The 27,426-nt window shown below is 44.4% G+C and overlaps 1 protein-coding gene across 5 annotated transcripts; it reads left to right on the forward strand.

Annotated features, from left to right (window-relative positions):
* Window positions 1-2,653: 2,653 nt before the first annotated feature.
* SERPINE2 (serpin family E member 2) lies at window positions 2,654-27,373 on the forward strand. Of its 5 annotated transcripts, none has more exons than XM_063338864.1 (11): window positions 2,706-2,770; window positions 5,321-5,482; window positions 16,946-17,220; window positions 18,418-18,537; window positions 19,722-19,949; window positions 21,008-21,205; window positions 23,749-23,947; window positions 24,092-24,192; window positions 25,168-25,254; window positions 25,801-25,884; window positions 26,684-27,373. In XM_063338864.1, exons 3-11 carry the CDS (start codon window positions 16,965-16,967, stop codon window positions 26,719-26,721), a joined length of 1,311 nt encoding a protein of 436 aa, XP_063194934.1. In that variant the 5' UTR covers window positions 2,706-2,770; window positions 5,321-5,482; window positions 16,946-16,964; the 3' UTR covers window positions 26,722-27,373. The 5 variants fall into 5 exon arrangements, with proteins under 5 accessions (XP_063194935.1, XP_063194934.1, XP_063194938.1 ...); XM_063338868.1 differs by having other exon boundaries at window positions 18,421-18,537; XM_063338865.1 differs by lacking the exon at window positions 5,321-5,482 and having other exon boundaries at window positions 2,654-2,770.
* The last annotated feature ends 53 nt before the right edge of the window (window positions 27,374-27,426 follow it).

Raw genomic sequence — 27,426 nt, forward strand, 5'->3', positions numbered from 1 at the left:
AATTAATTACAGCAGCAACCAAGTATATCCCACGTGCACCCACCTAAAGGAATCTATACCGGCTCTTCCAATGCCTCCTGTGCCTGAGTTTCTCCAGCGGTTTAAGCCACTCTCGCGCCTGGTGGCTGCTTTGTTGTTGCAGTGGCTCCAGCATTGAGCAAGCCTCTCAGAAGGCTCCTTCAGAGAACAAATTCAGAAAAATAACCCTTAGTGTTGGGTTTTTTCCATGCCAGGATGAGGTGGGTCACACAAGGGCCTGGCAAGCAGCAGAGCTAGTGAGACTCTGAGGGGTAGGGGATGGTAGCACTCCCCTTTTGGCAGCTGTTAGGTTGGGTGGGCCAATCTCATGCAGCTTCACCCCAAACTCCTCTTGTCTTCAACTATTTTTGCCTGATGCTTGAATTTTATAGGAATGAGTCCTCTGCTGATGCTACGTACTTAACAGGTGTGATGCCTTGCTCTTTCCAAAAAGAGTGACTAGTTAACTGTTTAATGGGCTCAAATCTGAGCACTCAAAGCATTTGCTAACGAGGAGAAACAGTGATTTCTTGCCTGGGTGAGGGTTGCCCACAGCTAGAAACTGAAGTAGCTGTGGGCTATGCGGTAACAAGAAAGGGGAGGAACAGCATTGCCTTCTGGCTGCAAGCCTTTAGTTCCAGTTTCACTGGATTGGAACTGTGCTGTCCAAACCGGGTGTAATCAAAACTGAGCCTATTTCATGGTAATTTGTTTGGAGCGTAACTTCCCTTATCCCTGTCCTGTTTCTGCTGAAGAGAGACTACAAAGTTAGCACCTGCAAAGGCTGGGCTTGGAGCCAAGCTGAGGGCATTTCGTGGCTTGGCTGTTGGCTTAGGCCTTCAGCCTTTCGGACTAGAGCCAAGATTCTTGCCCCAAGATGTGGGTGCAGCTGGCTAGTCATGGTCTGGCTCTTCTGTCTCCTGTCCATAAGACAGATTGTACCAAAAGGTTCCTAAAACCACTCAATAACAATTTTCCTTGTGGTTTCCATGATGTCAAGCAGTTAGGCAGGAGATCTGACACGGTCTACACAGCTTTCTGTCTTCATCCATGAGAGACAATCGATACTCAAAGGTTGTCCCTGCTAATATGAAAAAACATGCAAAAGGTTGGGTTTTTTGCTGTTGTTTTTAATTCATCTCTATTCTGAACTCAGAAATGGACCTGCATTTGTAGAAATGATGGTATGAAGCATTTTGGGAAGAGGAAAAGACGGTATTTTTTAAATTAAAATAGCAAAACCAAGCTAGTTAGTAAATGGCTAGTTAGTACATAGCCTAAGAAATGTCCACCTTAGCTGGCACTGCCCATGAAGAAACCACTTCTCAACAGCCCAGCCTGCTGGTGCCAGCACCTTGTCTCAGCCAGATACCCCTTGCCCTGGTTGAGGCTGAGCTCCTCACCTCCACAAGCCACCATGCTGTCCCACCTCCCTCATCCTGCCTGACAGCATTTCGGTTCCGCCCAGGCATGGGGGCTCTCCGCAGAGAGAGCCCACCTCGGCGGACACAAGGATCTCCACCTTAAAGACCACCAGCAGCTACCACCGCTGCTGCTCCGGCTCCTGCCAGGAGATGGGTTGTTGGGGGTTTTTTTTATCCAGAAGAGTCCAAACTCCTGAGGGAAGAAATGTGGTTTGCTGCATACTCGTTCTGTTTCTTCAAAGTTGGACTGTGACACACATGAGAAAGTCTTTGGAAAACAGGGACAGAAGAGATGACTTCACAAGGCTGTGTTGTCCTCTGCCGGACCAACACACTGCCTGGTTCTCTGGGGCTGTCAGCAGCTCTGTTTTGGTATGAATAGTGGAAATTCCCTCTGGTGCTTTGTCAGCGGAGGAGTCTGGGGCTGTCAGTCAGTATTAAGCCTCATGTGTGTTCTCCCAGGATGACACCTCTGTCCCACCATGCTCCCGTGCCGTTTCGCTGGAGGAGCAGCTCGCCTCCCTCAGATCCCCCCTCGCACGGTTTGTGAAGGGTAAAACCCCAGCGCCATATGAGGGGCGTAGGTCCCAGGCTGCTAGCACCCATTTCCTTGTCCCTGCTTCTAGAGGACATGGGTGCAGCGGTCCCAGCCCCGGGGGAGCGTGCAAGAAGGCCGGGGTGGGGAGAGGAGGTGCCCCTTTGCCTGAAATCCTCCTGTCTTCCTCAATGCCGCCACCAGGAAGGGGCCTCGTGGCAGCGGGAGACGTTGTCCTCGGTGGTCTCCATCCCCTCACTACCCCCTGCTTCGTTAGGGTCCTGCCGGGCAGGGCCTTGCCCCCGTGGGCACCACCACGGCCGCCTCCGCTTCCCCTTCTCCCCGCCATGCTGCCCCAGGGAGAAGGGTGAGAGCTGCCGGTGAGGCTCGGGAGGGACCCCGGGGCGGCTGGGGCAGGGGCACAGCCATGTTGGGGGACAGGCCCGCAGCTGGGGGTGAGGGCCCGCACCCGGCCGTCCCCGGCACGACGGGCCCTAGGGTGCCACTGGCGCCACGGGGCACCGCCTGTGGCGCGGCACTCCACGGCCAGGCCGGGCTGCTCCCCTCGGACGGGCTCGGAGCTACCCGCTTCCTCCCCTCCCCGCTCCGCAGCGGGCAGCTCTGCCCGAGGCGGGCGGGCGGGCGGCCGCAGGGCTCGGCGGAGGGGCGGGCGGGCGAGGCGGGGCGGGCGGTGGGCCCTATAAACGCCGGGCGCTGCCGCGCTTCGGCTGACTGGCGCGGTGCAGTACAGCGGCGGCCGCGAAGGGAGCGGGCTGGAAGTCGCCGAGCGGAGGTGAGCGAGGGCCGTACGGTCCCTGTGCCGGTCCGCCGCGGGGCTGGAGGAGGAGGGCCCGGGGCAGCCGCTCGGCGCCCGGCGGAGGAGGGGGGGAGAGCCGGCGCGGCGTGTGGGCTCCGTGCGGGGAGAACCAAAGTTTCGCTGGTGATAAGCCGGAGGCCGCCGGCCGCGAACGGCCGGCCCGGCCGCGTTGTCGTGGGTGCCGGCGGCTCTACGGGGTGCTGTGCCCGGTACCCGCGCCCACGAGTTTCCTAAATCTGGCCGTGGCGGGAGCGGGTGGTGCTGGCGTGGTGAGTTTCTTCTTCTCGTTGGGTTTTTGGGAGCGAGGAGGGTGGTTTTGTTGTTCCCCCCACACACACCAGAAGTGGTTTGTAGCCCCGCGCTCTGTCGGCGGGGACCGGGACGGAGCCGCTGGCAGCGGGGACCGGCCGCTCCCCGGCGGCTGGCCGCGGCATCCCGGGGACCCGCGCCTCTCCCGGGGGTGCCGGGGAGCTGGAGCGCCCCGGGCTTCGGCCTCATCGGCAGAGCCTCAGCGCTGGAAGTTGCTCACTTCGCTAGTGTCTTCTGCCCGCTGCGAGAGAGAGCTTGCTCTTCTGGTACTTTAAAAACTATATACGCGTATCTGTATAAATTCAGCTAGTAAGCGAGATTTTCTTTACATATCAAGTGATAGAGAAATGGGAGAGAAGTATTTGCAGCCACTGCAGTTCGGGGAGCAAAGGGTGTAGATATTGTATGATTAAAGGAGGCTTTAGCTGGTGCTGGTGCACTAAATGTGTGGCGAGGCAGAGAACCGGTTAGCTAAAACTCTTTATCGTGGCTCCCTTTCGAGTAATGCGGGAGCGTGCTTCGTGTGCCGAGTTCGGGGAGGATTTGGAAATGCAAAGTACACCTCAGGAGAGAGTCTTTTGTCTCCTGGTTAAAACGGTGTTCAGTATCTTGGCTCAATGTTGTGCAGCACGGGAGGATCTTCACAGAGAAATAAAACCTTTGGAGATGCCATTGTGCTAACAAATAGGTGTTAAAAATATCAGTTTTGCCTTAAAACTCGGGAATATCTGCCCATGGATTAGAGGCCTCAGTGTGCTTTGTTTCTCTTCCTCTTTCTCATGCCTGCATATGATTCTGAAACGTGGTTTGGTTTTTGTGGTTTTAATTGCATTCTTGGGCAACTTCCTGAAAGAGAAACCTGGTAGACTGAGTATTTTTTCACTGCACTGAAAAATGGTGACTTCTCCCTTTGCTTTCTCTAGTATGAGCGTTTAGTAATCTCACCCCTTGCTCTCCACAGGAATCCATGAGAAACCTGGTTTTGTAGGGACTGTTCACAAAATGTATGTGGGTGTAAGCAGCTGTATTGTTGAGTAGTTTCAAAAAAGGGGAGAAGCTGCAGAGATCCATCAGCAAAGTGAAAAGCAGCGGTGTGCCTGCTGAGTGATTGGATGAGTCTTTTAAAGCGTGTGAGGTGAAGACCAGCACAAATAAAAATGCATAATGATTAAGTAGATTGATTCAAGTACATATAAGATGTGCTAGCTTGGAATTTTAGCATTTTATGGGGTGTGATTAAACTTTGAGAATAGCAGCTGTTTGGCACAGGAGTAAACTTTGAGTAATGAATGCTAGTCCACAGCTTCTCTACAGTTACGGACAAGGTGTATGTCAGATAATCTGTCAGCGAATTTTGCCAGTGCTCTTAAGATGATGAAAAACTGCTTATCTGGACATTACCCTTGCATCTGCTACCGAGGTAGCAGGATGTTATAAAAACTCCTCTTTGCTTTTGGACGGTGATACGGCCATCACTATAGACAACTGTCTATATATAGCTCCATGTACCTCATGTGGGAGGTGATATAAACTCACATCCGTACAAAAAAACAAAAGAACAGAAAACTGCAGTGGATTTTGTCTCAAGGTGTATACAGAAGTGTTGAAGCTTCTGTTTGGTGTTGTCATTGACAACCAGGAGAATAGCGTGTCTTAGTGGCGTGTGGAGACTTTTAGTGTGGGTCTCTAAATTGCACAGTCAGAACTCTGTTCCAGTCCTAAAGCTTCTTAACAGCATACTGTTAGGCAGAAAAATGTCAAGCAGTGAGCCCAGTAATTTCCACTAGGCGTTCTCAGGCGAGATAGAAGTGTGTGGTGTTGTGTGTAAAAATAACTACCTCACCTTATTGCTAGGAATTAAAATGGAGATACATATAAATTGTGTACATCTCGAGAAAAGGAAGAGCTCAGAGGGAGCTCTGGCTAGAGATTTGTGTTGCTTTGGTGGTGGGCTCAGAATCTACCTGGCTCGTGCAGCCAGTTGCGGCTTTTGATTCTTGCTAGGCATCTGCGGTGCTCGTGCTTGAAAAAGCTGAGGCTCAGTGGAAGGTTTTTCTTGGAAGCCGGAGTTAGGGTTCTCTGGACCGCTTGGATTGCTTAATCACAGGCATGCATGAGAGAGCATGCTTTTGTCATATTAATTAGGGGGAAATCCAGCCTAATCATCAAAACACTTCCAGTTAGTTGGTCTGTTAACTGGATTCTACTCTTCTTTAGGGTCAAAGGTTTCATACACGGGAAGACAGGGGAAAAGATGGATTAATCATCACTAATCTGTGAAGTGTTGCTGGATGCAGTCATCTTTGCATGCCTCCGGGCATCCTCCCAGTCGCCTGTGACATAACTTACAAATCATGTTTTACAGCAAAGTAGTAGCCTGTAAGTACCTTGTAATTTGGTGCACCTATGCTAACCACGAACAACTTAAATAGGCAGAGTAATACAAAGAATTGACTCTTCTTGGCTTTGGAGAGGAGGTAGCATGGAGTAGCCAATGGCCTACATATGAATTTAAAGATTAACTGTCAATTAGAGAACTATGAAAATATGAAAAGTTTTCTTATTAAAGTAAATAGCTTCTGTGTGTGAAAACACGGGAAAGCTGAATACGTCCAACCATGTACGTGTTCAGGTGTGTCTCCTCTGCAATAAGTAAAATGATGGGGTGGGAGGAGACACTGTAGCATTCTACAGCTGTAGCTACACAGACGTTTAGGCTGGCATCCTATGGAAAAAAGCTGTCCTGTGTTCTGCTTTTTCCTGTCTTCTCTTTAGTACTAGAATCTAGTTTGGTGCTCGACTACATGAAGATTTCTGAAAGCACAGAGGAGGTCACTGCTGAAGCTGGAGCCAGTGATCATGGACAGGAAGAGGATGGGTCAATTTTAGTATGTTATGCTAATGCTAGTATGAGCCATAGTTTCTTGAGTCTTCTGTCATGGCCTTGAAATACACTTAAGTGCTAACTGAAATGCTTTATTTATCCTTTAGTACCTCTTCTTGACCAGTGTCTGTGGAAACAAATGAGTTTTGGCAGCTATTGTATCTTGTCAGTGGTTTGGTGTTCACCTTTAATAGCCAGAAAGATGCTTTTGCTTATATTTCCAGGCTGAAATCAGGAGGTGACTCATGCTGGGGTCTGATAAATATGCCACAAAGTGGTTTAAATATGAAAGCATATTCATCTTGTGGATTGATCTCGCCATGGTGGAAAACTCAGTCTTGCTGACCATACTCAGCAACATGATGTAAACCATGTGCTTCAGGCAGCCTCCCGTTCTCTTCCTGGGCTTTAGAAACCATGGCCTGAAGTTCTTTTTGGTATCTTGGGACCGTAAGAGCAATTATGGAAGGCATCAAGACTGATTGTCCATGAGTTATGAACTGAAGACTCCTGTGCAAGGCTGTGTGTATGTAGTGGCCTCAGCATGCAGGTAGAAACTCTGTGAGAAATATTAGTTCTCCGCAGACTGTAAGCTACAGCTGTAAATCACTCTGGGGTCTCCAGCAGCAGTATTGAGAAATGTTGGTACATCTTGGGTCTCTTAGTTCAGCTGATGTGCAGATGATATGAGTTGATGTTCATCAGCTATATAGCTTTGACCAACCTTTGTCTTCTTCTTAAATGCTTTTCTTATTATTTAATGACTTGAACTTTAAACATATATTCTTGTAGAAGGGCATGTTGTGGTATTTAGTGATGGTCCTCACTGCTTCTGAGATGGCTGTGTCATCTGGTCTGATCTACAAGATTCTGTTAGCCAAAGGTTCTGAGTGGTTTTTGAGGTTTCTTCTTTTGTTTTAATAAGAGAGGGGCAGTCTCTGTCTTTGGCTCTGTCAGGTTACAGGTACAAAATCAAGAGAAGTGGACATACCTCTAACTTGTCCATTGTTATCCTCTTACTTTACAACCTTAAGCAATCTAAGAAATCCTATGTAGAAGCTGGTGGATTTATCTGTTAGCTATATGTCTCCATCTTGCTATATACCTTCATCTTCCAGAAGGAGTAGTTCGTGTAGCTTTCTCGGAAACGAAGCAAACTTGAGGCCTCCAGCTGCTCTGGCAGCTCAGTTTAAGAGGCTGCTTTCCCAGCTAATTGCCGACTTCCTCTGCTGAGGTTCGTCATCTGCATTACAGAAATAGCGATGGACTGTGCGGAGGCTTCTCAGCCAACGCAGCTTACAACTCAGCCTACAAACTTTCAATCTGAACTGAATCAGATGGCTTAAAATACCAGGTCATGACTTGCTTTTGCAGGATTCTTGTGCATAGTTCATATTCAGTTGTCCCTTTTTTCTGTGGAAATTTAGGTCTTGCCTTTCCAGAAACCTGTGGGGGGGTTAATCAGAAGTGAGGTCAGATTAATGAAAAGAATGTGTTTTGTTAAATACAGGTCATCTAAATTGTTGTTAATTTTATTATTAGCTGGTTAGTGTAAGTCTTCTTGCAGATGACTGAGGAGGTGTCTATCTGAGTGTACAGTTAGCGTTCCCAGCACAATGCTTCATCCCTGCATCCTCACTGGGAGTGATTCCTGCATGCCTACAGCATCTGTGAGTTCTGATGCTTTTGTGGTTGGCTGCTTCTGAAGCTGGGGAGGGGAAAAAAGATGAATATAAGTAAATGTCTATGTGCTGTAAAGAAAAATGTAGATAATCCCTATCCTCTTTGGGTAACATTTAAGCTTGTTCTGAAATGGTTCAGAGAAGTCCACTAGAAAACTACTATCTGATGTTTCTGTGAGCTTAAGTCTGTTTCAGTGATGCTGTCCTAGAGATAGAAAATCAGTATGTTTTTTATCTTAAATATTAATAAATCCTTGGCTTCATTACACTTAGAGTTGCATTTGTTACCTAGTATTTCAGATGAGAACAGGGTTTCTATATTCACTTGCAAATAGGAAGCTGTTGATTATAAGTGGTGTACAGTATGATTACTAAGTAAATAAAAGGCTAGCCACCTATCGCTCTGCAGATCTCCAACCACAAGTGAAATAAATGGTTAGAACAGCGTTCCTGATCTCTCCAAGTATTTTGTCAGATGGTGGTATCCCCTAGATAAAAAAGCTTAAAGTTTCAGGTCTTGGATGTCAGTGAGTCTGTGTAAGTACAAGTTCCTATATAAGTTCCTGTTATGAACAGAGAATACTGGAGTTGTTCCAACTTATTTTTATGGTGAAACGAGTGTATCAAATACAACTGTGTAACTTTACAGAACTGCCAACACTGTTATTACCATAGCCTTACCTCTTGTAGGAGGAAGAATAAGTAAAAACTTAGCAATATTTAATTACTTGCGTTATTTTAAGTGGGGTATCTTAAAGGCCACTTGGAAGATTGAGAGCCTGTCTCTTACTTACTGTGAGTTGGGCATCTCTAACCAAAGCATGCACAGGATTTGGTTAGATATCATGTGGCTGATGCATCTTGCCATCTCTCTTAGCTTCCCAGGGGTACAAAAATATTATTGCTACACAGAAAACCCCATTTTCAATTCTGCTGTAAAACCAGACTGAACCATAGGGTGTTGAATGATGGGAACTGGGCTTTGTAGTGTGTTGCTTAATAGGAAATACAAGCACCTCTTCTGTAGAGTAAACTAAACCTAAAAGGTGTAGAATCTGAAGGCAAACAGTCATCTGTCTTCTACTCTGCAGCAACTCACATGCTTTGGCAAAGCTCTACTGGAATTTTCACGGTTGGTTTCAGGACTCGATTCTATGTCTTTAGCTTTCATTATTTTTTACAAAGTGTTTTTCTTTGCTTGACAGTTCTCTAGGTCTGAGTGCAACAGGTATTACTTATCTTCACCCTTCTGAAGAGAGATGTGTACTGGGAGGTTCTTGATGTTCATTCTGCCCCAGGCACAGCTCTCCACACAGTCTCAAAGTGGCCATGGAGCCATCTCCACAAGGCTATTTCTACACTGTCTGGTGTGCGCAGGAGATGGGGCACAGGCCTCTGACCAGCAGATTAAAATTCACCCGGGGAGAGAAGGAGCAAATTTCAGTTTGCTGTGCAGGGGTGTAGAGGTGTGAGAGTCCTGGTATCAGACGGGTCTTGCAACAAATGGAAATGAATAAGGGTACTGGGTTTCACTTTAATATTCTTTAAGGAAGAGAAGAAGGACCGATACTATAGCAGAAGTGGGGGTTAAAGTAAAGGTGGTGGTGGGGGACACCTGAGTTGGTGGGACACCTGAGTTGGTGAGACACCAGCTGTTGTTAGTCCAGCGCCTTGTGGAGTTACTTCATAAATCTGTACTTATTGCCCATTTCCAAAGAGTTAATACCCTATATCTTATTAATGGGAGCTTGCAATCCTGTAGGTTTGCCTTTGGTTCCTAATGAGCCTGGGCTTGCATAATGAGCATTGTTAATGCACAGTAAATGTGGGAACTGTGGTTCCATGAGGCTTTTCTTCCACAAAAACTTGAAATGGGAGCCTGGGTTATGAACCTGCTGGTAAGTTTTAGGCAAATACTTTAATCACTGAACCATCATTCCCTCTACTGGGGTGAATCTAGAGCAAGAGGGTACAGTCTCACTGCCATGTTGTGAAACACCACTGTGCTGCATCTCTTTGGGAAACTGGTTCTGCAGCATTAGTCATGATGGGCTGACTGTCCCATGCTGTTTCTTCATTATGTTAAAATAACCACATTGCATAAAGAACTTAAGATCAACCGAACCACTTCTTTAATAAAAGGACACCAGTAAATTAAAAACATAATTCTCTTTAATCTTCCAGATACTGTAAGACTTGATAATCCATCTTAGAGAAGGCTGTGGAAACTCTGCTTTAAATACAGGACTAAATAACATACAGAACCTTTAACAATAGTTGTTGAGCCTGTTGTAATGAGAGAACACAGATAAAATTTGAAAATGGTGGTAGAACTGTAAAGTCCCAGAGTTGTCTCCATAAGCCCACTGCCCTGTTGGTATCAGCAAGCTGTCTATTTGCTTCATGAAGCAGAGATCAAGTTGGCTTTTTTAATTATGTGTAAATGAGGGATGGAAGTAAAAGCAAACAATACTTACATGCCTGTCTGTGTTCTTGAAACTCTGAATAGTGCTTGTGTAGTTGTAGTATGGTTACAGCTATGTGATGAAACGAAAAGCTGTCTCTGGTCAACTTTGCATGATGTGAACTTGGTCTTTGTAGTGAACTACCATGAACCACCACCGAATGCTGTAGAAGACACATACTGTTGGGAAAATCAGGCTTGTGAGCAGGAGACACTAGTCAGGAAGCTACAGAAAGTTTAAATGCACCTCGTCTGTTTGTTCTTCATGCTAAACAGAGACTCCCAAGAAGGGGAGATCAGGACTCTTCATAAAGAACCACTAAACTCTAACTTTCTGCTCATGTGGGAGCTGTGCTTGGACAAAGAGATGGTTCCTGTCTGGGGCCAGCCAGTTTTACAAGCCGGTGCTCTGCTGGGAAATTCCCCCTTGGCAGGGGAGGCTGGTTGGACACAGCTGAAAGGGAGGCGTTCCAGATGGAGTTGGTCCATCTTGAAACTAACACAAATGCACTAACAAACGGAGAGAATTAGAAATAGCAGAGAAAGGATTAAGGTTGAGAGAGGAAAGCTTCAGAACCAGCACCATGCTCTTTGCACATGTGTACAGCGTTGACTGTAGTGCCTGAAGTCAGACCAGTATCTTAACATAAAAAATGTTTTTTTAAAAAAACTTCCAGCTTATCTCAGTGTACCAGTTATGTTTATCTCATGTTGACAGTAACTTACTCCTCTTCAGAGCAACCTAAGTACTGAGCTGTTCAAAAGCTAGCAATCATCCATTCTTTCTAGTGCTCTGCAGATACTAAACCTTCCAGGTATTGAGTAATAAAAATTTGTTTTGTTGTGCTAAATTTTTTTCACGTGACCTGACATGTTGATATAACAGGGCTTTTATTTTTGTATCTACGGGGATGCGCGTGGGGTTTTTCATCAGTTCTTTCAAGCAGGAAGCACTGGAAAGGGTTGTTAGACAAAAGGGAAGAACCAACATTTGGGATGTACCAGAAAACCTGGAGGAAGACGAAACCTTTCATAGGTCTGTCGTGTGGAAGAAGCCACTTCTGAACTCGCCTGCATTCTGACCGTGGATCCTGCTGCTCCAAACACAAAAGCGTGTTTAGATGTAGCAGAGGCCAAGCAGCGTGGTAGGGGAGGATACTGAAGCTGAAGGCTTTGAGGTATAAGAGGCTTAGGCAGAAGGGGAGTTGCAAACACCTGTGAGAGAGAGAGGAGAAGCCTACCAGCAGGCTGGAGTGTTTTTAATATGCTGCCAAGTGCGCATCATCTGAAAAAACAAGACCCAGCATGTGACCTTCCCATTGCAACCAGAGTGGTCTCACTGCTCTGGAGAAACAATTGCTGTGAGCTCAGCCAGCTCCTTAAATGACTGTTAACAAGTTTGGTTGAGTATTTATTCAGCCCTGCTGGAGAGAGTTAGTTAAATGCCTGAAGTGAAACCTCTTTCTTCGAGCTCGCATGTCAGTTGAAATAAGACTTTTAAATTAGTAGCACAGATGGCACTGACAAGGAAACAGTGACATCTCAACTTGAAGTCCCCGAACGTTTGTCCCAGGCCGAGTTTCTCTTGGCACACGGGCTGCCCAGTGCCTTCTGCGGGGGGTCAGGGGCTCCGAGCCTTTTGGGGATGATGCAGCAAGACCAGCAATGCTGCAAGACTCTGCCTTTTAGGTTTACTCTGTTTAGCTGTGCTTGCTGCTGTTTGGGTTACAGCTCTTCCCAGAAGTGAAGCCTGGTGTCTAAACTTCCTTATGCTTGATGCATCTTTAAAGAAACTGCAGAATCCATCTTGCACCTGCAAGAATGCACATTTTGGGTTATACCTTATTGCTGTTGAAGTCAGGCTTCAAAATAAACACTTAGAGATGTCTCATAGGATACTAACATACCTAGAGTACTTAATGCAGTCGGTACAGATATCTAAAAATCTATGAACTATATCACTGTTTCTTTCTCAGTTCACTTCAAAGTGTTTTTCAGGTTCTCTGGGACAGGTCTTTTCTCCAACTTAAATTTTTAAATCTGAGTATTTTTTCAGTTCATGTTTTCACCTCTGATCTTGAACCAAGATAACTTCTTTCTCTCGGGAAGAGTGCAGCAGCTCCGTCTGGCGCTCTGAAAACGAAGTCCTTCCTAAGATAGTTCTTTCCTGTAGCAGGCTCTCCATGTTCGGCAGCTTCTTGTGCCTGAGGCTGAAGATGTAACTTCTCCCTGCTCCACCAAACAGTCCATATTAATTCAACTTTGCTTTTTTACCAAGCATTCTGTAAACGCAGGCCGAAAGCATCGTGTCCTCTATGTTGAGATAAATACCTCCATAACAGCTTCAGCCAAAAACCTAAACTATGCATTATGTGGGTGATTTGAATAGCTGAGCCTAGTGCGAGGTGAGCGTGCTGCCTAGTGTATATGAGGGTTGGTGTTTGCAACACTGGCCAGAGGCTGAGGTCATCCGCAGATTGGTAGCCTGAAGACACTTCATCATCTGTCACAGAACAACACAAAACTGCCCGTGCAGGTAGGGCATGCTGTGGTGTTCCTTCCCTGCCTTCCCCACAGCTCTCGGCCTGTCTTGACTGCTTGGCTAAAAATACGCAGTGGCTTAAGCTAGGCTCTGCGGTTAGATATAGGGGGTGCCCGCTAACGTAGCGTGGTGTGCAGGACTCGGTGAGGCAGGGGAGTAATGGAGTTCTCGGTACGCTGCCATGGGCATCCTACCCTCGTGAGCATCCCTCATACAGCTGAATGCATGACACTGTCATCTGTTTTCTCCAGAAAGTTTAAGTTGTGGGATGTTGTCCTTCCTTCCTATAAGTTCTCCATCTAAGAAGTGGGCAGCCTACCTTGAAGAGGGATTTATTTTTAGTCCAGCATCTTTCAAAAGCCCACACTTATGTAAATGAATTTGCTTATACACCTTCTGCCTTCTTGGTTAACTTTATAAAAATATAAAGGTCATAGGCAAAGAAATGCCTAGCTTGTATTTTTGTTTGGCTTTCTGAAGCATTAGAGTCAAATTTAACTATCACTAGGTTTTTAGCTTCAGCATTATGAAAGCTTGTTGAAAGCTTGTCGGTGTTCTGCATAGCAGGTCAACTGTTTTCCATCCTACACATCCTACATCCTTTTGGATTTTTTTTTTCTCCTTGCACTGTACTTAAGCTGTTTCTTTCTTTCAGGATATGCAAATGCAGTTCTTGTTACTGAACTGCATGGAAGTTGAATACACTGAAATCTGTGCCAGAAGTATTAATAACATGAATGTCACTTCTGCTCCAAGGTGAAATTAGCTCCTCAGTCAGCTGGTTAAGCTGCACAAGGGGCATGGCAGGGCCAAGAAGTGACTGCTCTCTAAATAATGCTGAAAAAAACATCTTACTCTTTTTCCTGTGCTCAGGGCACTGCACAACTTTGTTTCACTTACTGAGGAGGTATCTGCTAGACGTTGTGCTCCAAAATGGAGACCAACCCGCTTTAATGGCGTAGCAGGAGGGAGAGGTTAGGTGAGCATGGAGACCTCTGGGGAAGCCAGGTGCAGGAGGTGGTAAAAAGTTGGGTTTTTTTCCCTGAAACAAAAAAAAAAGGCAAACCCAAAATCCTGCAGCAGTGGCCTTGGGAGCAGAGTCGGGTGATTTTGACAAGGCTTCACACAAGTGTCGTGGGGGAGATTCAAGGCTCTTGGTAGCTGTCACCCTGAGTCTGGCAGGGGCTGTCACCAGTGGAGTGAAAACTTGGGACTCGCAATATCTTGTGGTAAAGGCAAAGAAGAGAGAAATATCTGATTTCAATTAGACTTGTGCAGATGCAGTACATAAAACAGTGTTGCATTGTCATTTATTTGGTTTCATGGAAGTGTCACTCCTGTCTTTGCCCTCGTAATAGACTTCTGGCAGTGTAACATATCAAGGGTAGAGGTGCTCAAAATAGCCCAATCTCTTCTGGTTTGCTGGCTGGATCAGGTGAAGCTGCCGCAATCAAAAGCAGGGTTTTCAAATTACAGCTGAAAATGTGTGCTCCCATTGCCTTGTCTGTCATGGTCCCCATCTCCATCACTACGTGGGGCAGGCTGTATTGCACCAACATTAACTGTTTTCTTGCTTGCAGGTTCATCTACTAAGAATCTCTCACAGTTGTGGGGTTTTGTTTTTTGTTGGGGTGTTTTTTGAGAAGATACTAGCTAAAGGTAAAAGTCTGATTAATATTGGGGTTAAGAACTTTTGTTTAAACTGCCCCTTGGGTCTCCAGGTAGGGAAGAGAGATGGTCGCCAAACCACCAAAGAAAACCCTTAAACCCAAACCCCACCTTCTCTGGGAGTGGCAACCATACTTGCCTCCTGCAAGGCAGCGTTGCCGTGGGCGTAGAGCTGCTGCCTGGGTGAGAGGGAAGCTTTCCCCCTGAGAACAAAACTACAGGTTTCAGGTGGTTGGTTTGTGCCGGAATCAAATAACACTTAAGAATATTCCTTAACATTTTTAATAAAATAAGAGTGCAGGCTCACTTTCCCTGTCAGGCTGCTAGTCCTCCCCATGAGTGCTGCCTGTTCTGGCTGGTGGTGTGAGATGCGGGACAAATCTAGGAGTGACTCACATAACCTGCTGCAGGTGGCATTTGGGTTTTCCTCCTGCAGCTCTTGGCTGCAGCCAGCCAAATCCAGTCTAGTTTTCAAACTAAGCTTGGCTAGTGCCTGTTGACGGCTAGTATGGAGATCCTCTGGAAGGAATTGTACTCCAGTGACCCCAAAACTACTTGGGGGATTAGTAGGTTGATGGGAAAGACTTAATTAGTGGGTGGGCTGTTAACCTGCTTTGTAGGACAGCTTTTCGACTTTTTCTTGCATAACTTAAATCGGTCCAACAGGTTCCTCTCATCACAGCTATACTAGGAATGGGGTTTGGGGGAGAAAGATACCTCAACTCCTGCGTTATTTCATGTTCAGCATTTGGTTTATGCTGTGCTGTGACAGCAAACTTTGACAAAGCCGATTCTGTCCCCTGAAAAGGTGTAGAAGAAAGTGGAAATGCTGTATTTGTTACTTTCAAGTGTTTTAGCCCAGTTAAAGTACATGCTGTTAAAAGATGATTAAACAAATCTGTACAAATACCAGCTGATTTTCTGGTAATGGAGTGCTCCAGCACGGTTTGAACTTGGCTGTGCGATGGCAGAGCTCCCTGGTGCAGTACAAGCTTGCAGGCGAGGGGAATAACCACCACCTCAGCTGAAACCCTCTCCCTGCCTGGATCACAGAATGGTAGGCGTTGGAAGGGACCTTCGGAGACCATCCAGTCCAATCCCCTGCCAAAGCAGGTTCACCTAGAGCAGGTTGGACAGGAACGTATCCAGGTGGGTTTTGAGTATCTCCAGAGGAGGAGACTCCACAGCCTCTCTGGGCAGCCTGTTCCAGTGCCCTGCCACCCTCAAAGTAAAGAAGTTTTTCCTCATGTTGAGATGGAACTTCCTGTGTTCCAGCTTGTGTCCATTGCCCCTTGTCCTGTCACCAGACACCACTGAGAAGAGCGTGACCCCATCCTCTTGAATGCTGCATGTCTGCCAGCCTCCAGCTCTGGGCTGCTGGAGCCAGAAGAGCAAGTGTGTGAGGCTGAGCAGAGCGTTCCAGGGGAGGAGAGACCTTTGGAGTTTTGCCTGTGGTATGCAAATGACATTGTAATCAGTGGTATACCTTCTGCAGCCTGACAAGCCTTCAGTGGACTAGGGATCTGGTTGACTCCTCAGCGTGTTTGAGAGACTAACTCTTGGAGCACCAAAGTCAGCCCAGTGGGGGAACAGGCTCGCTCATTGGTCTCAAAATGGAAATCAGGACTCTTGAACTGTGCAACTGAAAAGTCTTAAAATAAAAATGTTGTGATGGAACTGCATAACGGTGAGCAGGGAACCTAATTTCATGGAATAGGAGACTAGTGTGTGATTGTTCTTCTAAGTACTTGTTTGCCCTAACAAAAAAAGGGATTGAATGTGCTTCCACGAGGAGGAAAAACAGCCTAGTAGTTACAGGACCCAGTGTTTAAGATTGGGGCTTGGTCCTCTAATCAGTTGCCGAGAGGTCCTGAACAAACTGTTGCTGCTGCTTGTGCCTCAGTCCCTGGGCGGTCATGGGTGTAACGAAACTGAGTTCTCTTAGATCTGCGGATGAAGACTGGCCCATTCTGAATGTGAACTTCCTTCTGTGCTCATGAGCTGCGGAATTTTCTGAAGTGGAAAAGTACATGCTAAAATCCAAACTTAACCTTGTGTTTTAAAATGTAAAAGTTTTTCCTCTATCGTGGGAAATGCCAATTATGCAGCTAATTGTTATTATTCTAGGCAGGTGTGAATTCCCACAACAGAAGGTCTGTTTGCATATGTGTACACGTTTCTGTTCACTGCAGAAATGATCTATAAAAAGTACTGTGCATCACATTTTAGTGGGTGAGGACCATACCACAAGGCTTCTTAGCACTAATTTATTGTAAAGGGCAGTTTAAATAGAATGCCAAGATTCCATTTAACTGAAACACAGAAGTAACTGAATGTGTGTGTGATGAGAGGTAGTCTTCCAACTTGGTGGCTTTTGTCCTGTTAATATAGTCACTGATATCTAGCTATGTTGTGGCTGTCTCTGCTTCTAGAAACCCCTAGACCTAAAATACTGGTAGCAGTAAAATGCAGGTGTGAATCCCATTGCCAGAGCTCTGTAAATGGTGTTGCCCGCTCTTTAGATAAGTAAGAATTTAAGTTGAAAATAAGAACGCTGTACCTATGAAAGCTGACTTAACTTTCCCTTCTTGTTCTCTTACAGGTATCTCCAACCAGAAATCATGAACTGGCACTTCCCACTTCTGTTTGTTCTTGGGACTTTAACATCTGTGTGTTCCCAGTTCAGCTTTTATCCTCTGGAGGAACTTAGCTCTGATGTTGGAATCCAGGTCTTCAATCAGATAGTGAAAGCTAAGCCTCAGGACAATGTTGTCGTTTCTCCTCATGGTATTGCATCGGTGCTGGGGGTGTTGCAGCTGGGTGCTGACGGCAAGACAAAGAAGCAGCTGACAACTATGATGAGATACAGCGTAAATGGTCAGTGATTCCGGAGGTGGTTTTGGGGTGTGTTTTGTCAGAATCCTCATGCTGTTTTGAGATGGCTTTCAAAGTGCGGTGGATTGCATCATACACCAATTAACGCTGTTTACCAAAGCACAAAATGCACAGGCTTGAAGTTAATTGGCAATTTGAGTATGGACGTGTACATATACCCAAACTAGCTTATAAGCAGCTTTGTTAATGACTTCAGGGCCCTGGCTAGAACTACCTTCGTCCTCGCAAAATTGATTTTCCAGAGCAATGTGGATGGCAGTCCATTGCCAGCACTGTGCAGGAAGGCTGCAGTACCCCATTTCAGGCTGTGCAGAACAGCCCTTAATGTGCCACTCCTTAAATAGCAGGGCAAGAGAATATTTGTCATTGCCACACTGAAAGCAATGTAAACTCTAACCATACAATTGACATTTTCACGTTGATGCTCTTCAGCTTTGTTCATTTGTGTTTCTGCTGTCAGGATCCCTGAATCTGTAGCTCTTGTAGTGCCCTCTTCTTGAAACAGCCGTTTCTGCTTGTCTCTGTGCCTGACACTGCATGCATCTGTGTTATATTCCTCTGCCAATGTCTGCCCCTCAAGAGGGTGTAGGCTGAAGGTTCTTGCTGCTTTACTTTGCATGCTGAGTGTTCTTGTGAGTGTTTGCCAGCAAGACTTAACATCTTAGTGCCAGCATTCTGCCTTCCAGGAATAGGAAACACTCCAAGAGGTAAGTGCACGTTTAAATCTTGAGCTGTATTGTCATATAATGTGCTGTCCTGTCTTCATTTGCTTTGCTGTTTTGGTTCTGGGTTTAAAGTAGAGCAAAATGATTTGTCGGCTTAAGATCTAAATGTTGCAGATTGAAATCTCTTCATGGGATAATCAACTTAAGAACATTTGAATGCTCAAAATAGAAGTACTTGCAAAAATTTTGAAGCATTATAGCAACCGGTTTTATTTGGCCTTCAGGCTTTCTAATCCTATCTGTGAGACACAGAGGTTCTCAAACTCCTTAGAAGGTAGCCAGTACCTTGTTACAGAGACTTGTTATGGGATGCTACCTATCTCTGCACAGATCTCCTCTGCTCTTGTTCATGATTGCCTTACAGTCCTTTGGCAGCTACAGCAACTGCTTCTTTGGAAAGGTAATAGTTGGAAAGTATTTAATTTATCTTTAGCTGTCTTTTAATGCAATTTAGCAGCTGGAAGCAAAGAGGAGAGCCAGCATCATGAGACCAGCCAGCTCTCCCCGGACCACCAGCAAGTGCTCCGTGGACCACCAGTGGTCCACAGAATACAGTTTGAGAACCTCTGTTATGGTATGTTCTCCAAAAGAATTTGCCCATAGTATTGGAGAGTGAACATGTAGAAAGTCTTACAAATGGTACTGCTAAAGCATTCATGATACAAGAAACAGCAAAGCCATCTGAGGCTTTTTCTTATATGCAGCTAAGATAATTAACTCTGAACTAATTTATCCCTTCATATCTCTTATCTCACGTTTGTCTACATGAGGAAGCAGTCTGGAAGTGTTTCTGTCCAAATTGTGTTGGGAAACAAAGGGAACCCACTAATAACTGCTGTAAAAACAGCCACATGAGGATCCTGTAGATGCAATGGTTGACCATGAAGTTGCTTGCCCGGCAATAGCTTCCCTGTGTAGCCAAGCACTCATTCATAAGCTGTAACAACGGGGAGAACTGGCTATGGTGAACATAGCAGTTCTTCTGTGCTGCTGTGTGCCTTCTCTCATGTCCAGTGAAGGAGCTAGCAAGCACTTGATAGGAGCTGCTTTCAGGTCCTAAGGATCTTGACTGTAAGCACTGGAATCTACTGCTTTCCCTTTTTCCTTTTGTAAAGGCAAGTTCCTGTGTTAAGGGATTGACTCCTGCTTGTAGCTGATTTAGGCCAGGGCCTAGCCTTAAGGAAACTAAGACTTGATTTGAATCTTATTGTAGAAATCTCAACAGCTTCCTCTATTCTCCAGTAAATGGAAAGGAAGGATGCTGAGAAAACAACTTTTGCTTTGCACTCTGAGATTGAAGGCCACCTGCATAATCCTGCAGACCTGTTGGCTCCGAGTGAGCAGGCTGAGCCCTTGACTTCCTTTGTCACTGTCACAGAACTGACAGGTCACCTGGGCTTGTATGACAGGAAATACAGTTTGGAAGAGTCTGTTCTGTGCCAGAGTGTGGTTAGTAGCTCCACATGAAAACTTGAACCTCAGTGTTATCCCCAGCACTGTCCATAGCATTCTGAGCAGAGAAATAGAGGGGCAGCAGGCATCACAGTGAAGGTCATGTTTTTGCTGGGAAACAGTAGCGTTCCTCAGATAAGAGATCAGAAATGGGTATTTTGGAAGGCCCCTTGGAATGCCTGCTTTGGTCTCCTTTTCTAGTCTGGCACTTAATGTCTGAACTTTCGTGTCATTAATAGTTGCGTATAAAGTAACTGTTTGTTCATCATCTTATTCTAAATTAAACTTGCTGTTCTTTCCAACTAGGAGTTGGTAAAGCGTTAAAGAAGATAAACAGGCTCATAGTCTCAAAAAAGAATAAAGACATTGTTACAATTGCTAATGCAGTGTTTGCAAAGAGTGGCTTTAAAATGGAAGTGCCTTTTGTTACAAGGAACAAAGAGGTGTTTCAGTGCAGTGTCAAGAGCGTGGACTTTGAGGACCCAAATGCAGCATGTGATTCCATCAACCAGTGGGTGAAAAATGAAACAAGGGGTGAGTACTGGCGAGTGCTTTTTGTGCATGGCAGGGTGGTGTCTGAGACCTCTCTGATTTGGATGGAAATACTGAGGAAAGATGGGAAGGTAGCTCTGCTTTGCAGCTGAAAGCTCTCTTTAAGCTGGCATTAGTGTGATGTTTTGGAGCTGGTGGGCCAGGAATCTGCAGTCTAGCTGCCCCAGCAATGTGCCTGTCTGGTAGCCTTGGGGGAAGCGTATCGTGTGTGTGTCCATCTGCCCATGGGATCGGGGAGCTTCTACTGTTCTTTGTCTTCATACAGCTGGTGAGAAATCTAAGCAGTGTTCTCTTGGCGCTTTCTCAAACATAAAAGATGCTTTCAAGCAAGTCAGTTGTTTGACTCGGTAAATCAAACTTGTGGAAAGCTGTAGAGCAGTTCAGCTTTTGCTCTTACTGCTCTAAACTCTTGCAAGATACAGCCGTGTTCTTAGGAGTCATGTTTAGTGGAGAACTTCTAACTAACCCTGCCTTGACAGAACTCTCATGGTTCAAACTTCTTGGCATCTAGTTGCCAAGCTTACATATGCTGAAGCCAGAGATCGTGTTTTGTGACATAGTCATAGTCCAGATGAACTACATGTTTGCTGTCCCTTGGAGTCAAAACCAGTGCCTCCTGCATGCGAGGAGTGTGTTAATGATGTGGGATGTAGTATTTGAGATGAGGCTGTCAAATTCTTTTTCTACCACATCACCAGTTTTGCATAGCAATGGTGCAAGCAGTGTGTGAATGGGGGGGGGTGCTTCAGCTGAAACTATTACCACTGGAACATAGTCTTAGATCTGCTCACATGCTGGAGAGGGTAAGGCCTTGTTAGTTATAACATCAGTCTATTGATAAGCAAGATACATTTGCTTTCTAATTATCCCAAAGGTTCAATTTTTGACAAAGAATACTGTTGGCTTTAGGAACCTCAGATGTATTGTCCCATGAGGTGTTGGCACACTCACCCATCAAGAGGCCTAAAGTAATATGTTCTTAATGAAGAGTTGGCCAGCGTTATGACAGCAAATACTCAGGTTTTCTTTATTTCTTTTAGGTATGATTGATCAGGTTATAGCTCCAGATGACATTGATGGCAGTTTGACCAGACTGGTTCTTGTTAATGCTGTATATTTCAAGGGCTTGTGGAAGTCACGATTTCGACCTGAAAATACAAAGAAACGTCCATTTTATGGAGCTGATGGGAAGACTTACCAAGTTCCTATGCTGTCCCAATTATCTATCTTCCGCTGTGGTAAGCTCAGTAATTCCCACTTCCACCAACCATGGTTGTAAAATTTGCTCTTTTGCTTCAAACTGAAACAAGAGTTTGCTGTACCTGTGGTGCTTAATGGTGTTGCTCATTGTAGCTGATGTAGGAGGCTTTGTGTTTCAGAGGGATCTCATGCTGCTGAGGTATGGATGAGCTTGTTGTGCAAGATATTTAACAGTTGCTTAAGGCTGAATACACTGTCAAAGTACTTGCCTTATCCTGTTGCCTTTAAAAAGGAAAATCTAAAGTACACAAACTGAGAACTTTGCATGTTGCTTAAGCTTTGCAGTAAGAACAAACCTTTATTTTTAAGGGGTGAGAATAAAGGAAAACTGCCAAAAAAAAACAGAACCCTGAGGTTTATCTGGCCATGAGTGGTGTATGAAAGAAAGATTGGAGTAGAATCAATGTATATTTTACTGTATAATAAAGAAATAGAACTTGCACAGTCCCCAGTCCTGTGGGAGCCAGAGGAGCAAAGGGTTAGTATGTTGGCTACATCTCTCAAGGCGTGAAGCTGCTCTTCAAATTCAAGTCACAAGTGAAAAGAAGTTCAGCAGGTTCAGCCAGACTTCCATCAGAGACTCTCAAAGCTGCCACAGGGACTGACAGTGTACTTCAGAGCTTCAGTATTGCAGCCCTATGAGGTTTTTATTGGCCAAAGTAAGACTGAAGCTCTGATAAAAGAACATCATCTCTTGTGTTATTCCAAGAAGAGAGCAGTGCTGGAACAGGCTAAATACAGGCTGAGAAATAGGCCTGAGAATACAATTTGCTATAAACCCAGAAACCAAGACCCGCTGTGCTTTTAAATACCCAGTTTTACTGTCAGTAGTGCTCAACTAAAATTAGTAGATTTGTATTAAAGTAAACAGCTGTAACTTTCTGTCCCAAACCCCCATATTAGGGCAGATGTAATGTAATGCTTTGAGATGACTGGTGGAAAGTGTGAGTTGGGGGAGGTGAGGAGGCCTACTGCAGTGTGTGCTGCTTGTCTGTGGAGTCTGAAAGAAGCTCATAGATTAAGATGAGCTTTAGCAAGACTATTATCTTAAAGGCTTTCGACTTTTGATTCTGATGGTGGTTAAACACTCCATTAGGTTGGCCTGTGTTTAAGCTAGAAAAGCTATGGAGGCGGGAAAGGTACAAGAGAAGTACTGCTGAGTTAGGACACGTTTTAGGTTGGGTATCTCTGGATAACCTAACACAGGGCTTCTACCTTATTTATGCCTGCAAAGGGATCTCTTAAAAAGTTTAAATTTCTTAAGCATCTTAAATCCCATCAGTTGGCTGTGGAGATGAACTCCCCTCCTGTTTGATACGCCTCAGGAGTAATGACAGTAGCACGTAGCAGATCAGGAAAGTAGTATTTTGCTCTTACTTTTTGTTACTGTCCCGTGCCTGGCTTAAGCAACCAGTATTTTGATCTGTGGGTCCTAGTCCGAGAATTGCTGTCATAATAAACAGAAATAATCACACTGCCAAGGTTGACACAATTACTGCAAAATATGTGCAACACTGCCAGTTTTCTAGCAATATGAGCTCCGTCGAGGCAGGTTGCATGGCCCTGGCAGCAAGATTAAATTTCTAATGAAGATGTCGATTTTCAGCTTGGGCTGACAAGTGCAGACTTACATGAAGAAAGGGGAAAGATAATAAGATCTTACTGCTATCCAAAAACTTTCCCAGAAACCCTGTATGTAGTTAAACTGACAAGTTTTCACTTGAAACACCTATAAAAAGCATTTGCTTTCCAGTCACACGCCAGTAACCAAAGGGAACTTGGAGGAGGAGAGGTTGCTCAAAGACAGCCTTCCCGGCACTTGCAGGAACTCACAGAGGCGTTGCTATCTCACTCCTTCTCATCTGCTTGGCCTCCCCCGCTGCCTCCGAGTGGCTGCTCTCCACTGCCTCGAAGGACTTAAGACTGCTTCCTAATGAGATCCCTTATTAAGCGAGAAAATGAAGTAAATGCAACAGAGTGCTTCAAGCGGGAGCTCTTCCAATAACTCTTGGAGGAAAAAGCTTGTCTACAAGATCTCTTCAGTTTGGAAAGATAGTCTGCTGCTTTTTCTTGCTTTTTGCTTCTCGGTGCTCAGTTGGTTCTGGTACAGCTGAGATCTGTGAATCAGGGGGATTCTCTACTTCAGACTTGGTGATATCTAACATAGCTGGCTTGTCACTCTGGGCTGATGAGGTTTGTCTGGGAAACAGTATGTATGTCAAATGCAAATGAGTATTTACTTCATGGTGTCATCCTGTCTGTGCTTTTGTTTTTTGGTTTCTGTTTTGTTTTTTTTTTTTTTTTTTTTCAAATTAGCATCTGTACAGAGCCCATGCTGCTTTGGAAGGGTTGACTAGCAGGAAGGCAGGCAATCTGTGACTTTATTTAGAGTTAGTTTTAAGATATGGGCAAAGCTTTCTTAACAGACTCTTATAGCAGTAGGTGTCTAAAGGTAAAATAGAGATTTAAGGGTGTAAGAATTACAGCTCATTAGCTTTGCTTTGTTTCTTTTTTTTTTTAGGCACTACAAGTACTCCAAATGAGCTTTGGTATAATATCATTGAATTGCCGTACCATGGTGAAATGATAAGCATGTTGATTGCTCTGCCTACTGAAAGCACAACACCGCTCTCTGCTATCATTCCTCACATCAGCACAAAAACAATAGGAAGCTGGATGACAACTATGGTAGCAAAAAGAGTGCAGGTTATTTTACCTAAGTAAGTACAATATAATCCATTACTCCTTCAGGGAACGTCTTGGGGGTCATATATGTTTATGTCCTCTGATACAGGAGAAACAGAGTGCTTAAGGCAACTTTCCTGCATAATACTGCTGCATTCTTTTTTGTTTGTTCCAACTAGATTTACAGCAGTAGCAGAAACAGACTTAAAGGACCCTCTGAAAGCACTTGGTATTACAGATATGTTTGACCAGTCAAAGGCAAACTTTGCAAAAATAACAAGTAAGTTATTTATTTTTTTTTAATTCATGGTGGTCCTTATTCATAGTTTCTGGCACTGAATAAAATACTGGTTTACCAATGCATTTGTCTGTTTTGTCTCGGGTAAGTGTTACCATGACATTGGAGCAAGTTCTGTTTTGTAGCCAGCCAAGCACGGCTGCTTGCTTCTATTGAAGGCTGCAGTGGCCTCTTTCCCCTTGTAGTGCATTACAGCAGTAAATCATGTTGGGCAGCTTCTTAAGATTTGATATTACAGCCCTGAGGGTGTCAAGCATTGTCTAAAATCTATGGCAGGACTTCTAACAATACCATACCTTAAATTATAACAAATACTGCAACTGCAGTATTTAACTTTTCCCTGAAGTATGTATTTAATGACTACTTCTTGAACTGTAGGAAAGCTCAAGGACTGAATTCCCAGTTTAAGGGACTGGACCAAACCAGAGCTATGAATATTAGTATTTGAAAATGGGGTGTAGACACGTTTAAACTGATGGCTCTAAAATGTTATCTTATTTCTGTTCTCTGCTTCCGTTAAACTCCCGATTAGCTTCTACAGAGAGATGTAACAAAAAAGCTTGCCTTGTGCTGGCTTAATTTGAAAACAAATTCCTGTGTTTCATTGAAAGCAAAGTGTCTTGCCAAGTGCTTTAGGTTTTTTTCCTCACAACACTGAGATAAATGGGAGCTCAAATTGAGATAGCTTTTTTTTTTTCAGTAATTTTTTAAATTAAAAATGCAAGTGGACTCTATAACTTAAACCATCACATAAGAAAACCTAGTAAATGGGGAGGATTAAGACAGGTTATTCCCTTTTTTTTTTGTAATTACTAACTTAGTTAACTTCAGGATTTCAGCAGGATTGCAGCAGTTTTTATTACTCTTAGCTGTGCTAGCATAGCTGCCACCTGCATGGTACTTCATGACTCTTGCTGTTAGTTTTACTGAAAGTGCTTTTCTCCTTGGGTTTTTCAGGAACAGAAGGTCTTCATGTATCTCATGTTCTTCAAAAGACAAAAATCGAAGTTAGTGAAGATGGAACCAAGGCTTCTGCAGCAACAAGTAAGCAACTGTACTGATAACTGTCAGACTCAGGGAAAACTGTATTAGAAGGCCATACCGCTGAGCAAAGATAGCCCACTTGGAGACCATTGCAGGAATGTGCTCTGACTTCAGACCAGAGCAGTTGATGGATTTCACGTAATTTCTCAGGAAAATCCCAACTTGCCAGTATTAATCATACCATTGGTATACTCTAAGGAATATAAACAGGCTTACTTCTGGAAAAGTGTCTTCTAACACTTTGGTCACCAATGTAATGTTCCTGGCTATCCAGGTGGCAAAGAGGACTAAGCTACTACGTCCTTTGGGTGACAACCCAAGAATTCCTTTCAGCTTTCTGTAGGTCTTGTATTGTCTCTTTAATATGGTTCCTATAAGAATAACATGTAACCTGTGCAGCTTTAAATGTCCAAGTTGGTAGGCTTTAGGCATTTATCTCTACTTGTACAAGCTTCTAGTATACAGTAGGAAACCTCACTGAGGTAGAGTATACAATGTGTTGTAGTGCTTGCTTTGTCTAACTTTGAACTTTATCTTTCTTTCAAGCTGCAATTTTAATAGCCAGGTCATCCCCTCCTTGGTTCATAGTAGACAGGCCGTTCGTATTTTTCATCAGGCACAATCCTACAGGTAAGCAGCATTTGTATGTACTTTTTTTTGCTTAGAAATTGAATATTTGCTATGCAACAGAGACAAAAGAAGTCTGGAGCTACTTGAATAACTATCGCTTTTAAAAAAACACCCTGCAAGTATATTTTTATGCCTTTAGTATTATATTAGTTTATTTGGAATACAACTCGGAACAGGAAAAAATATAAGTATTGGCTGCCAAGTTAAGAAACAAGCGTGGCAGGCTCATAAACCTGAAGAACAGTCTTTAATACTCATAGTTCCCCTGAATGGAGAGGAAATAACTCTGGTAGTGAATTGGTGAATAGGACCCAGCTTTGTGATGGATAGTAAAATAGTGCTAGGGCAAAGGCTAGAATAGGGGCTTTGGGGATCTAGGGTGTTGCCCCAGCCTGCTGTGAACAGACGTTGAGTGTTCAAACAATTTCTTTGCAGTATGGGTTGACTCTGCTAGAGCAGAGCTGCCCCAGTTACTCTGAATAACTCATCTACTTCTCGCAGTGACATGCGGATGATAAATATGCTAGTTAGTAGGGAACAAGAGGCAGCTGCCAGCACCAGGGGAAGAGTAGGCTCCTGGCAGCAGTCCCCATCCCCAGGCTCCACAGAGCATTGACAGAACTGTGTGTCTCTAGAAATATGAGCTGGCCACCTATCCAAACGTACACTTCCCTGGGCTCGCAAGCTTGAGGGAAGCTAGACAAGACTGTGACGAGGTGGCTTGGCTGTGCTCTGTGGACTTCATGCTTTAACTGTATTTACAGACTGTGGTAATCCTTGTTTTCATTTCATCCCTCAGGTACAATCTTGTTTATGGGACAAATAAACAAACCTTGAATGTGGAAAAGACATTCTTCAAGAAGTAAACAGACTCATGTGACACACCCCTGTTCTGTTAAATATTTTGTACACTACTCTCTGACTTCACTCAAGAGCTAGTTTTAACCACTGACTAGGTTTTGAAACAGGAGTCGACGTAGTTCTGGCTTTGTGGGGTAAAAATACAGATTGAAAACTACAGTATCTCTTCAAAATGTCTAAAAGATTCTCTAAACTACTGAATGGTTACCTATGCTAACAAACTTTGAGCTTTTTCTGTATCTACTAAGAATTTTATGTATGGCTTTTGTGAGAGGATTTTAACAAAGAATGATAAACGTTTTTATTAATATTGGTTTCTTCTTGTGTGTGGAAAAGGTCTAATTTTGTAGATACTGCCTATCAAGATTACTTTTGGTTCCTGAGTGTCTTGGTACCTGGATATTCTTGGTAGAAATAGATTAAAAGTTCTAGCAATTTTTATTTTATATAGTGCATGTATCACTGAGAGTTTTAAAACTAATGTGGTGTTAGGTACACATCGCATTGTCCTGTCTTACTGTAATGTAAACTTGTCATTGCTAGTATACACTTTCTATTGGATTTAAATTTTATATTTGTTTTTGTACAAATGAAAAAAAAAAAAATAAAACTGCATTATGAACAGTCAGTGTTGTGGATCGTGGATGTGCTGATGGCTGTTTGGGTCCAGAGCCCTGTGAA

The sequence above is a fragment of the Chroicocephalus ridibundus genome, chromosome 6 (genome assembly GCF_963924245.1).
Source record: "Chroicocephalus ridibundus chromosome 6, bChrRid1.1, whole genome shotgun sequence".
Taxonomy (NCBI): Eukaryota; Metazoa; Chordata; class Aves; order Charadriiformes; family Laridae; genus Chroicocephalus; species Chroicocephalus ridibundus.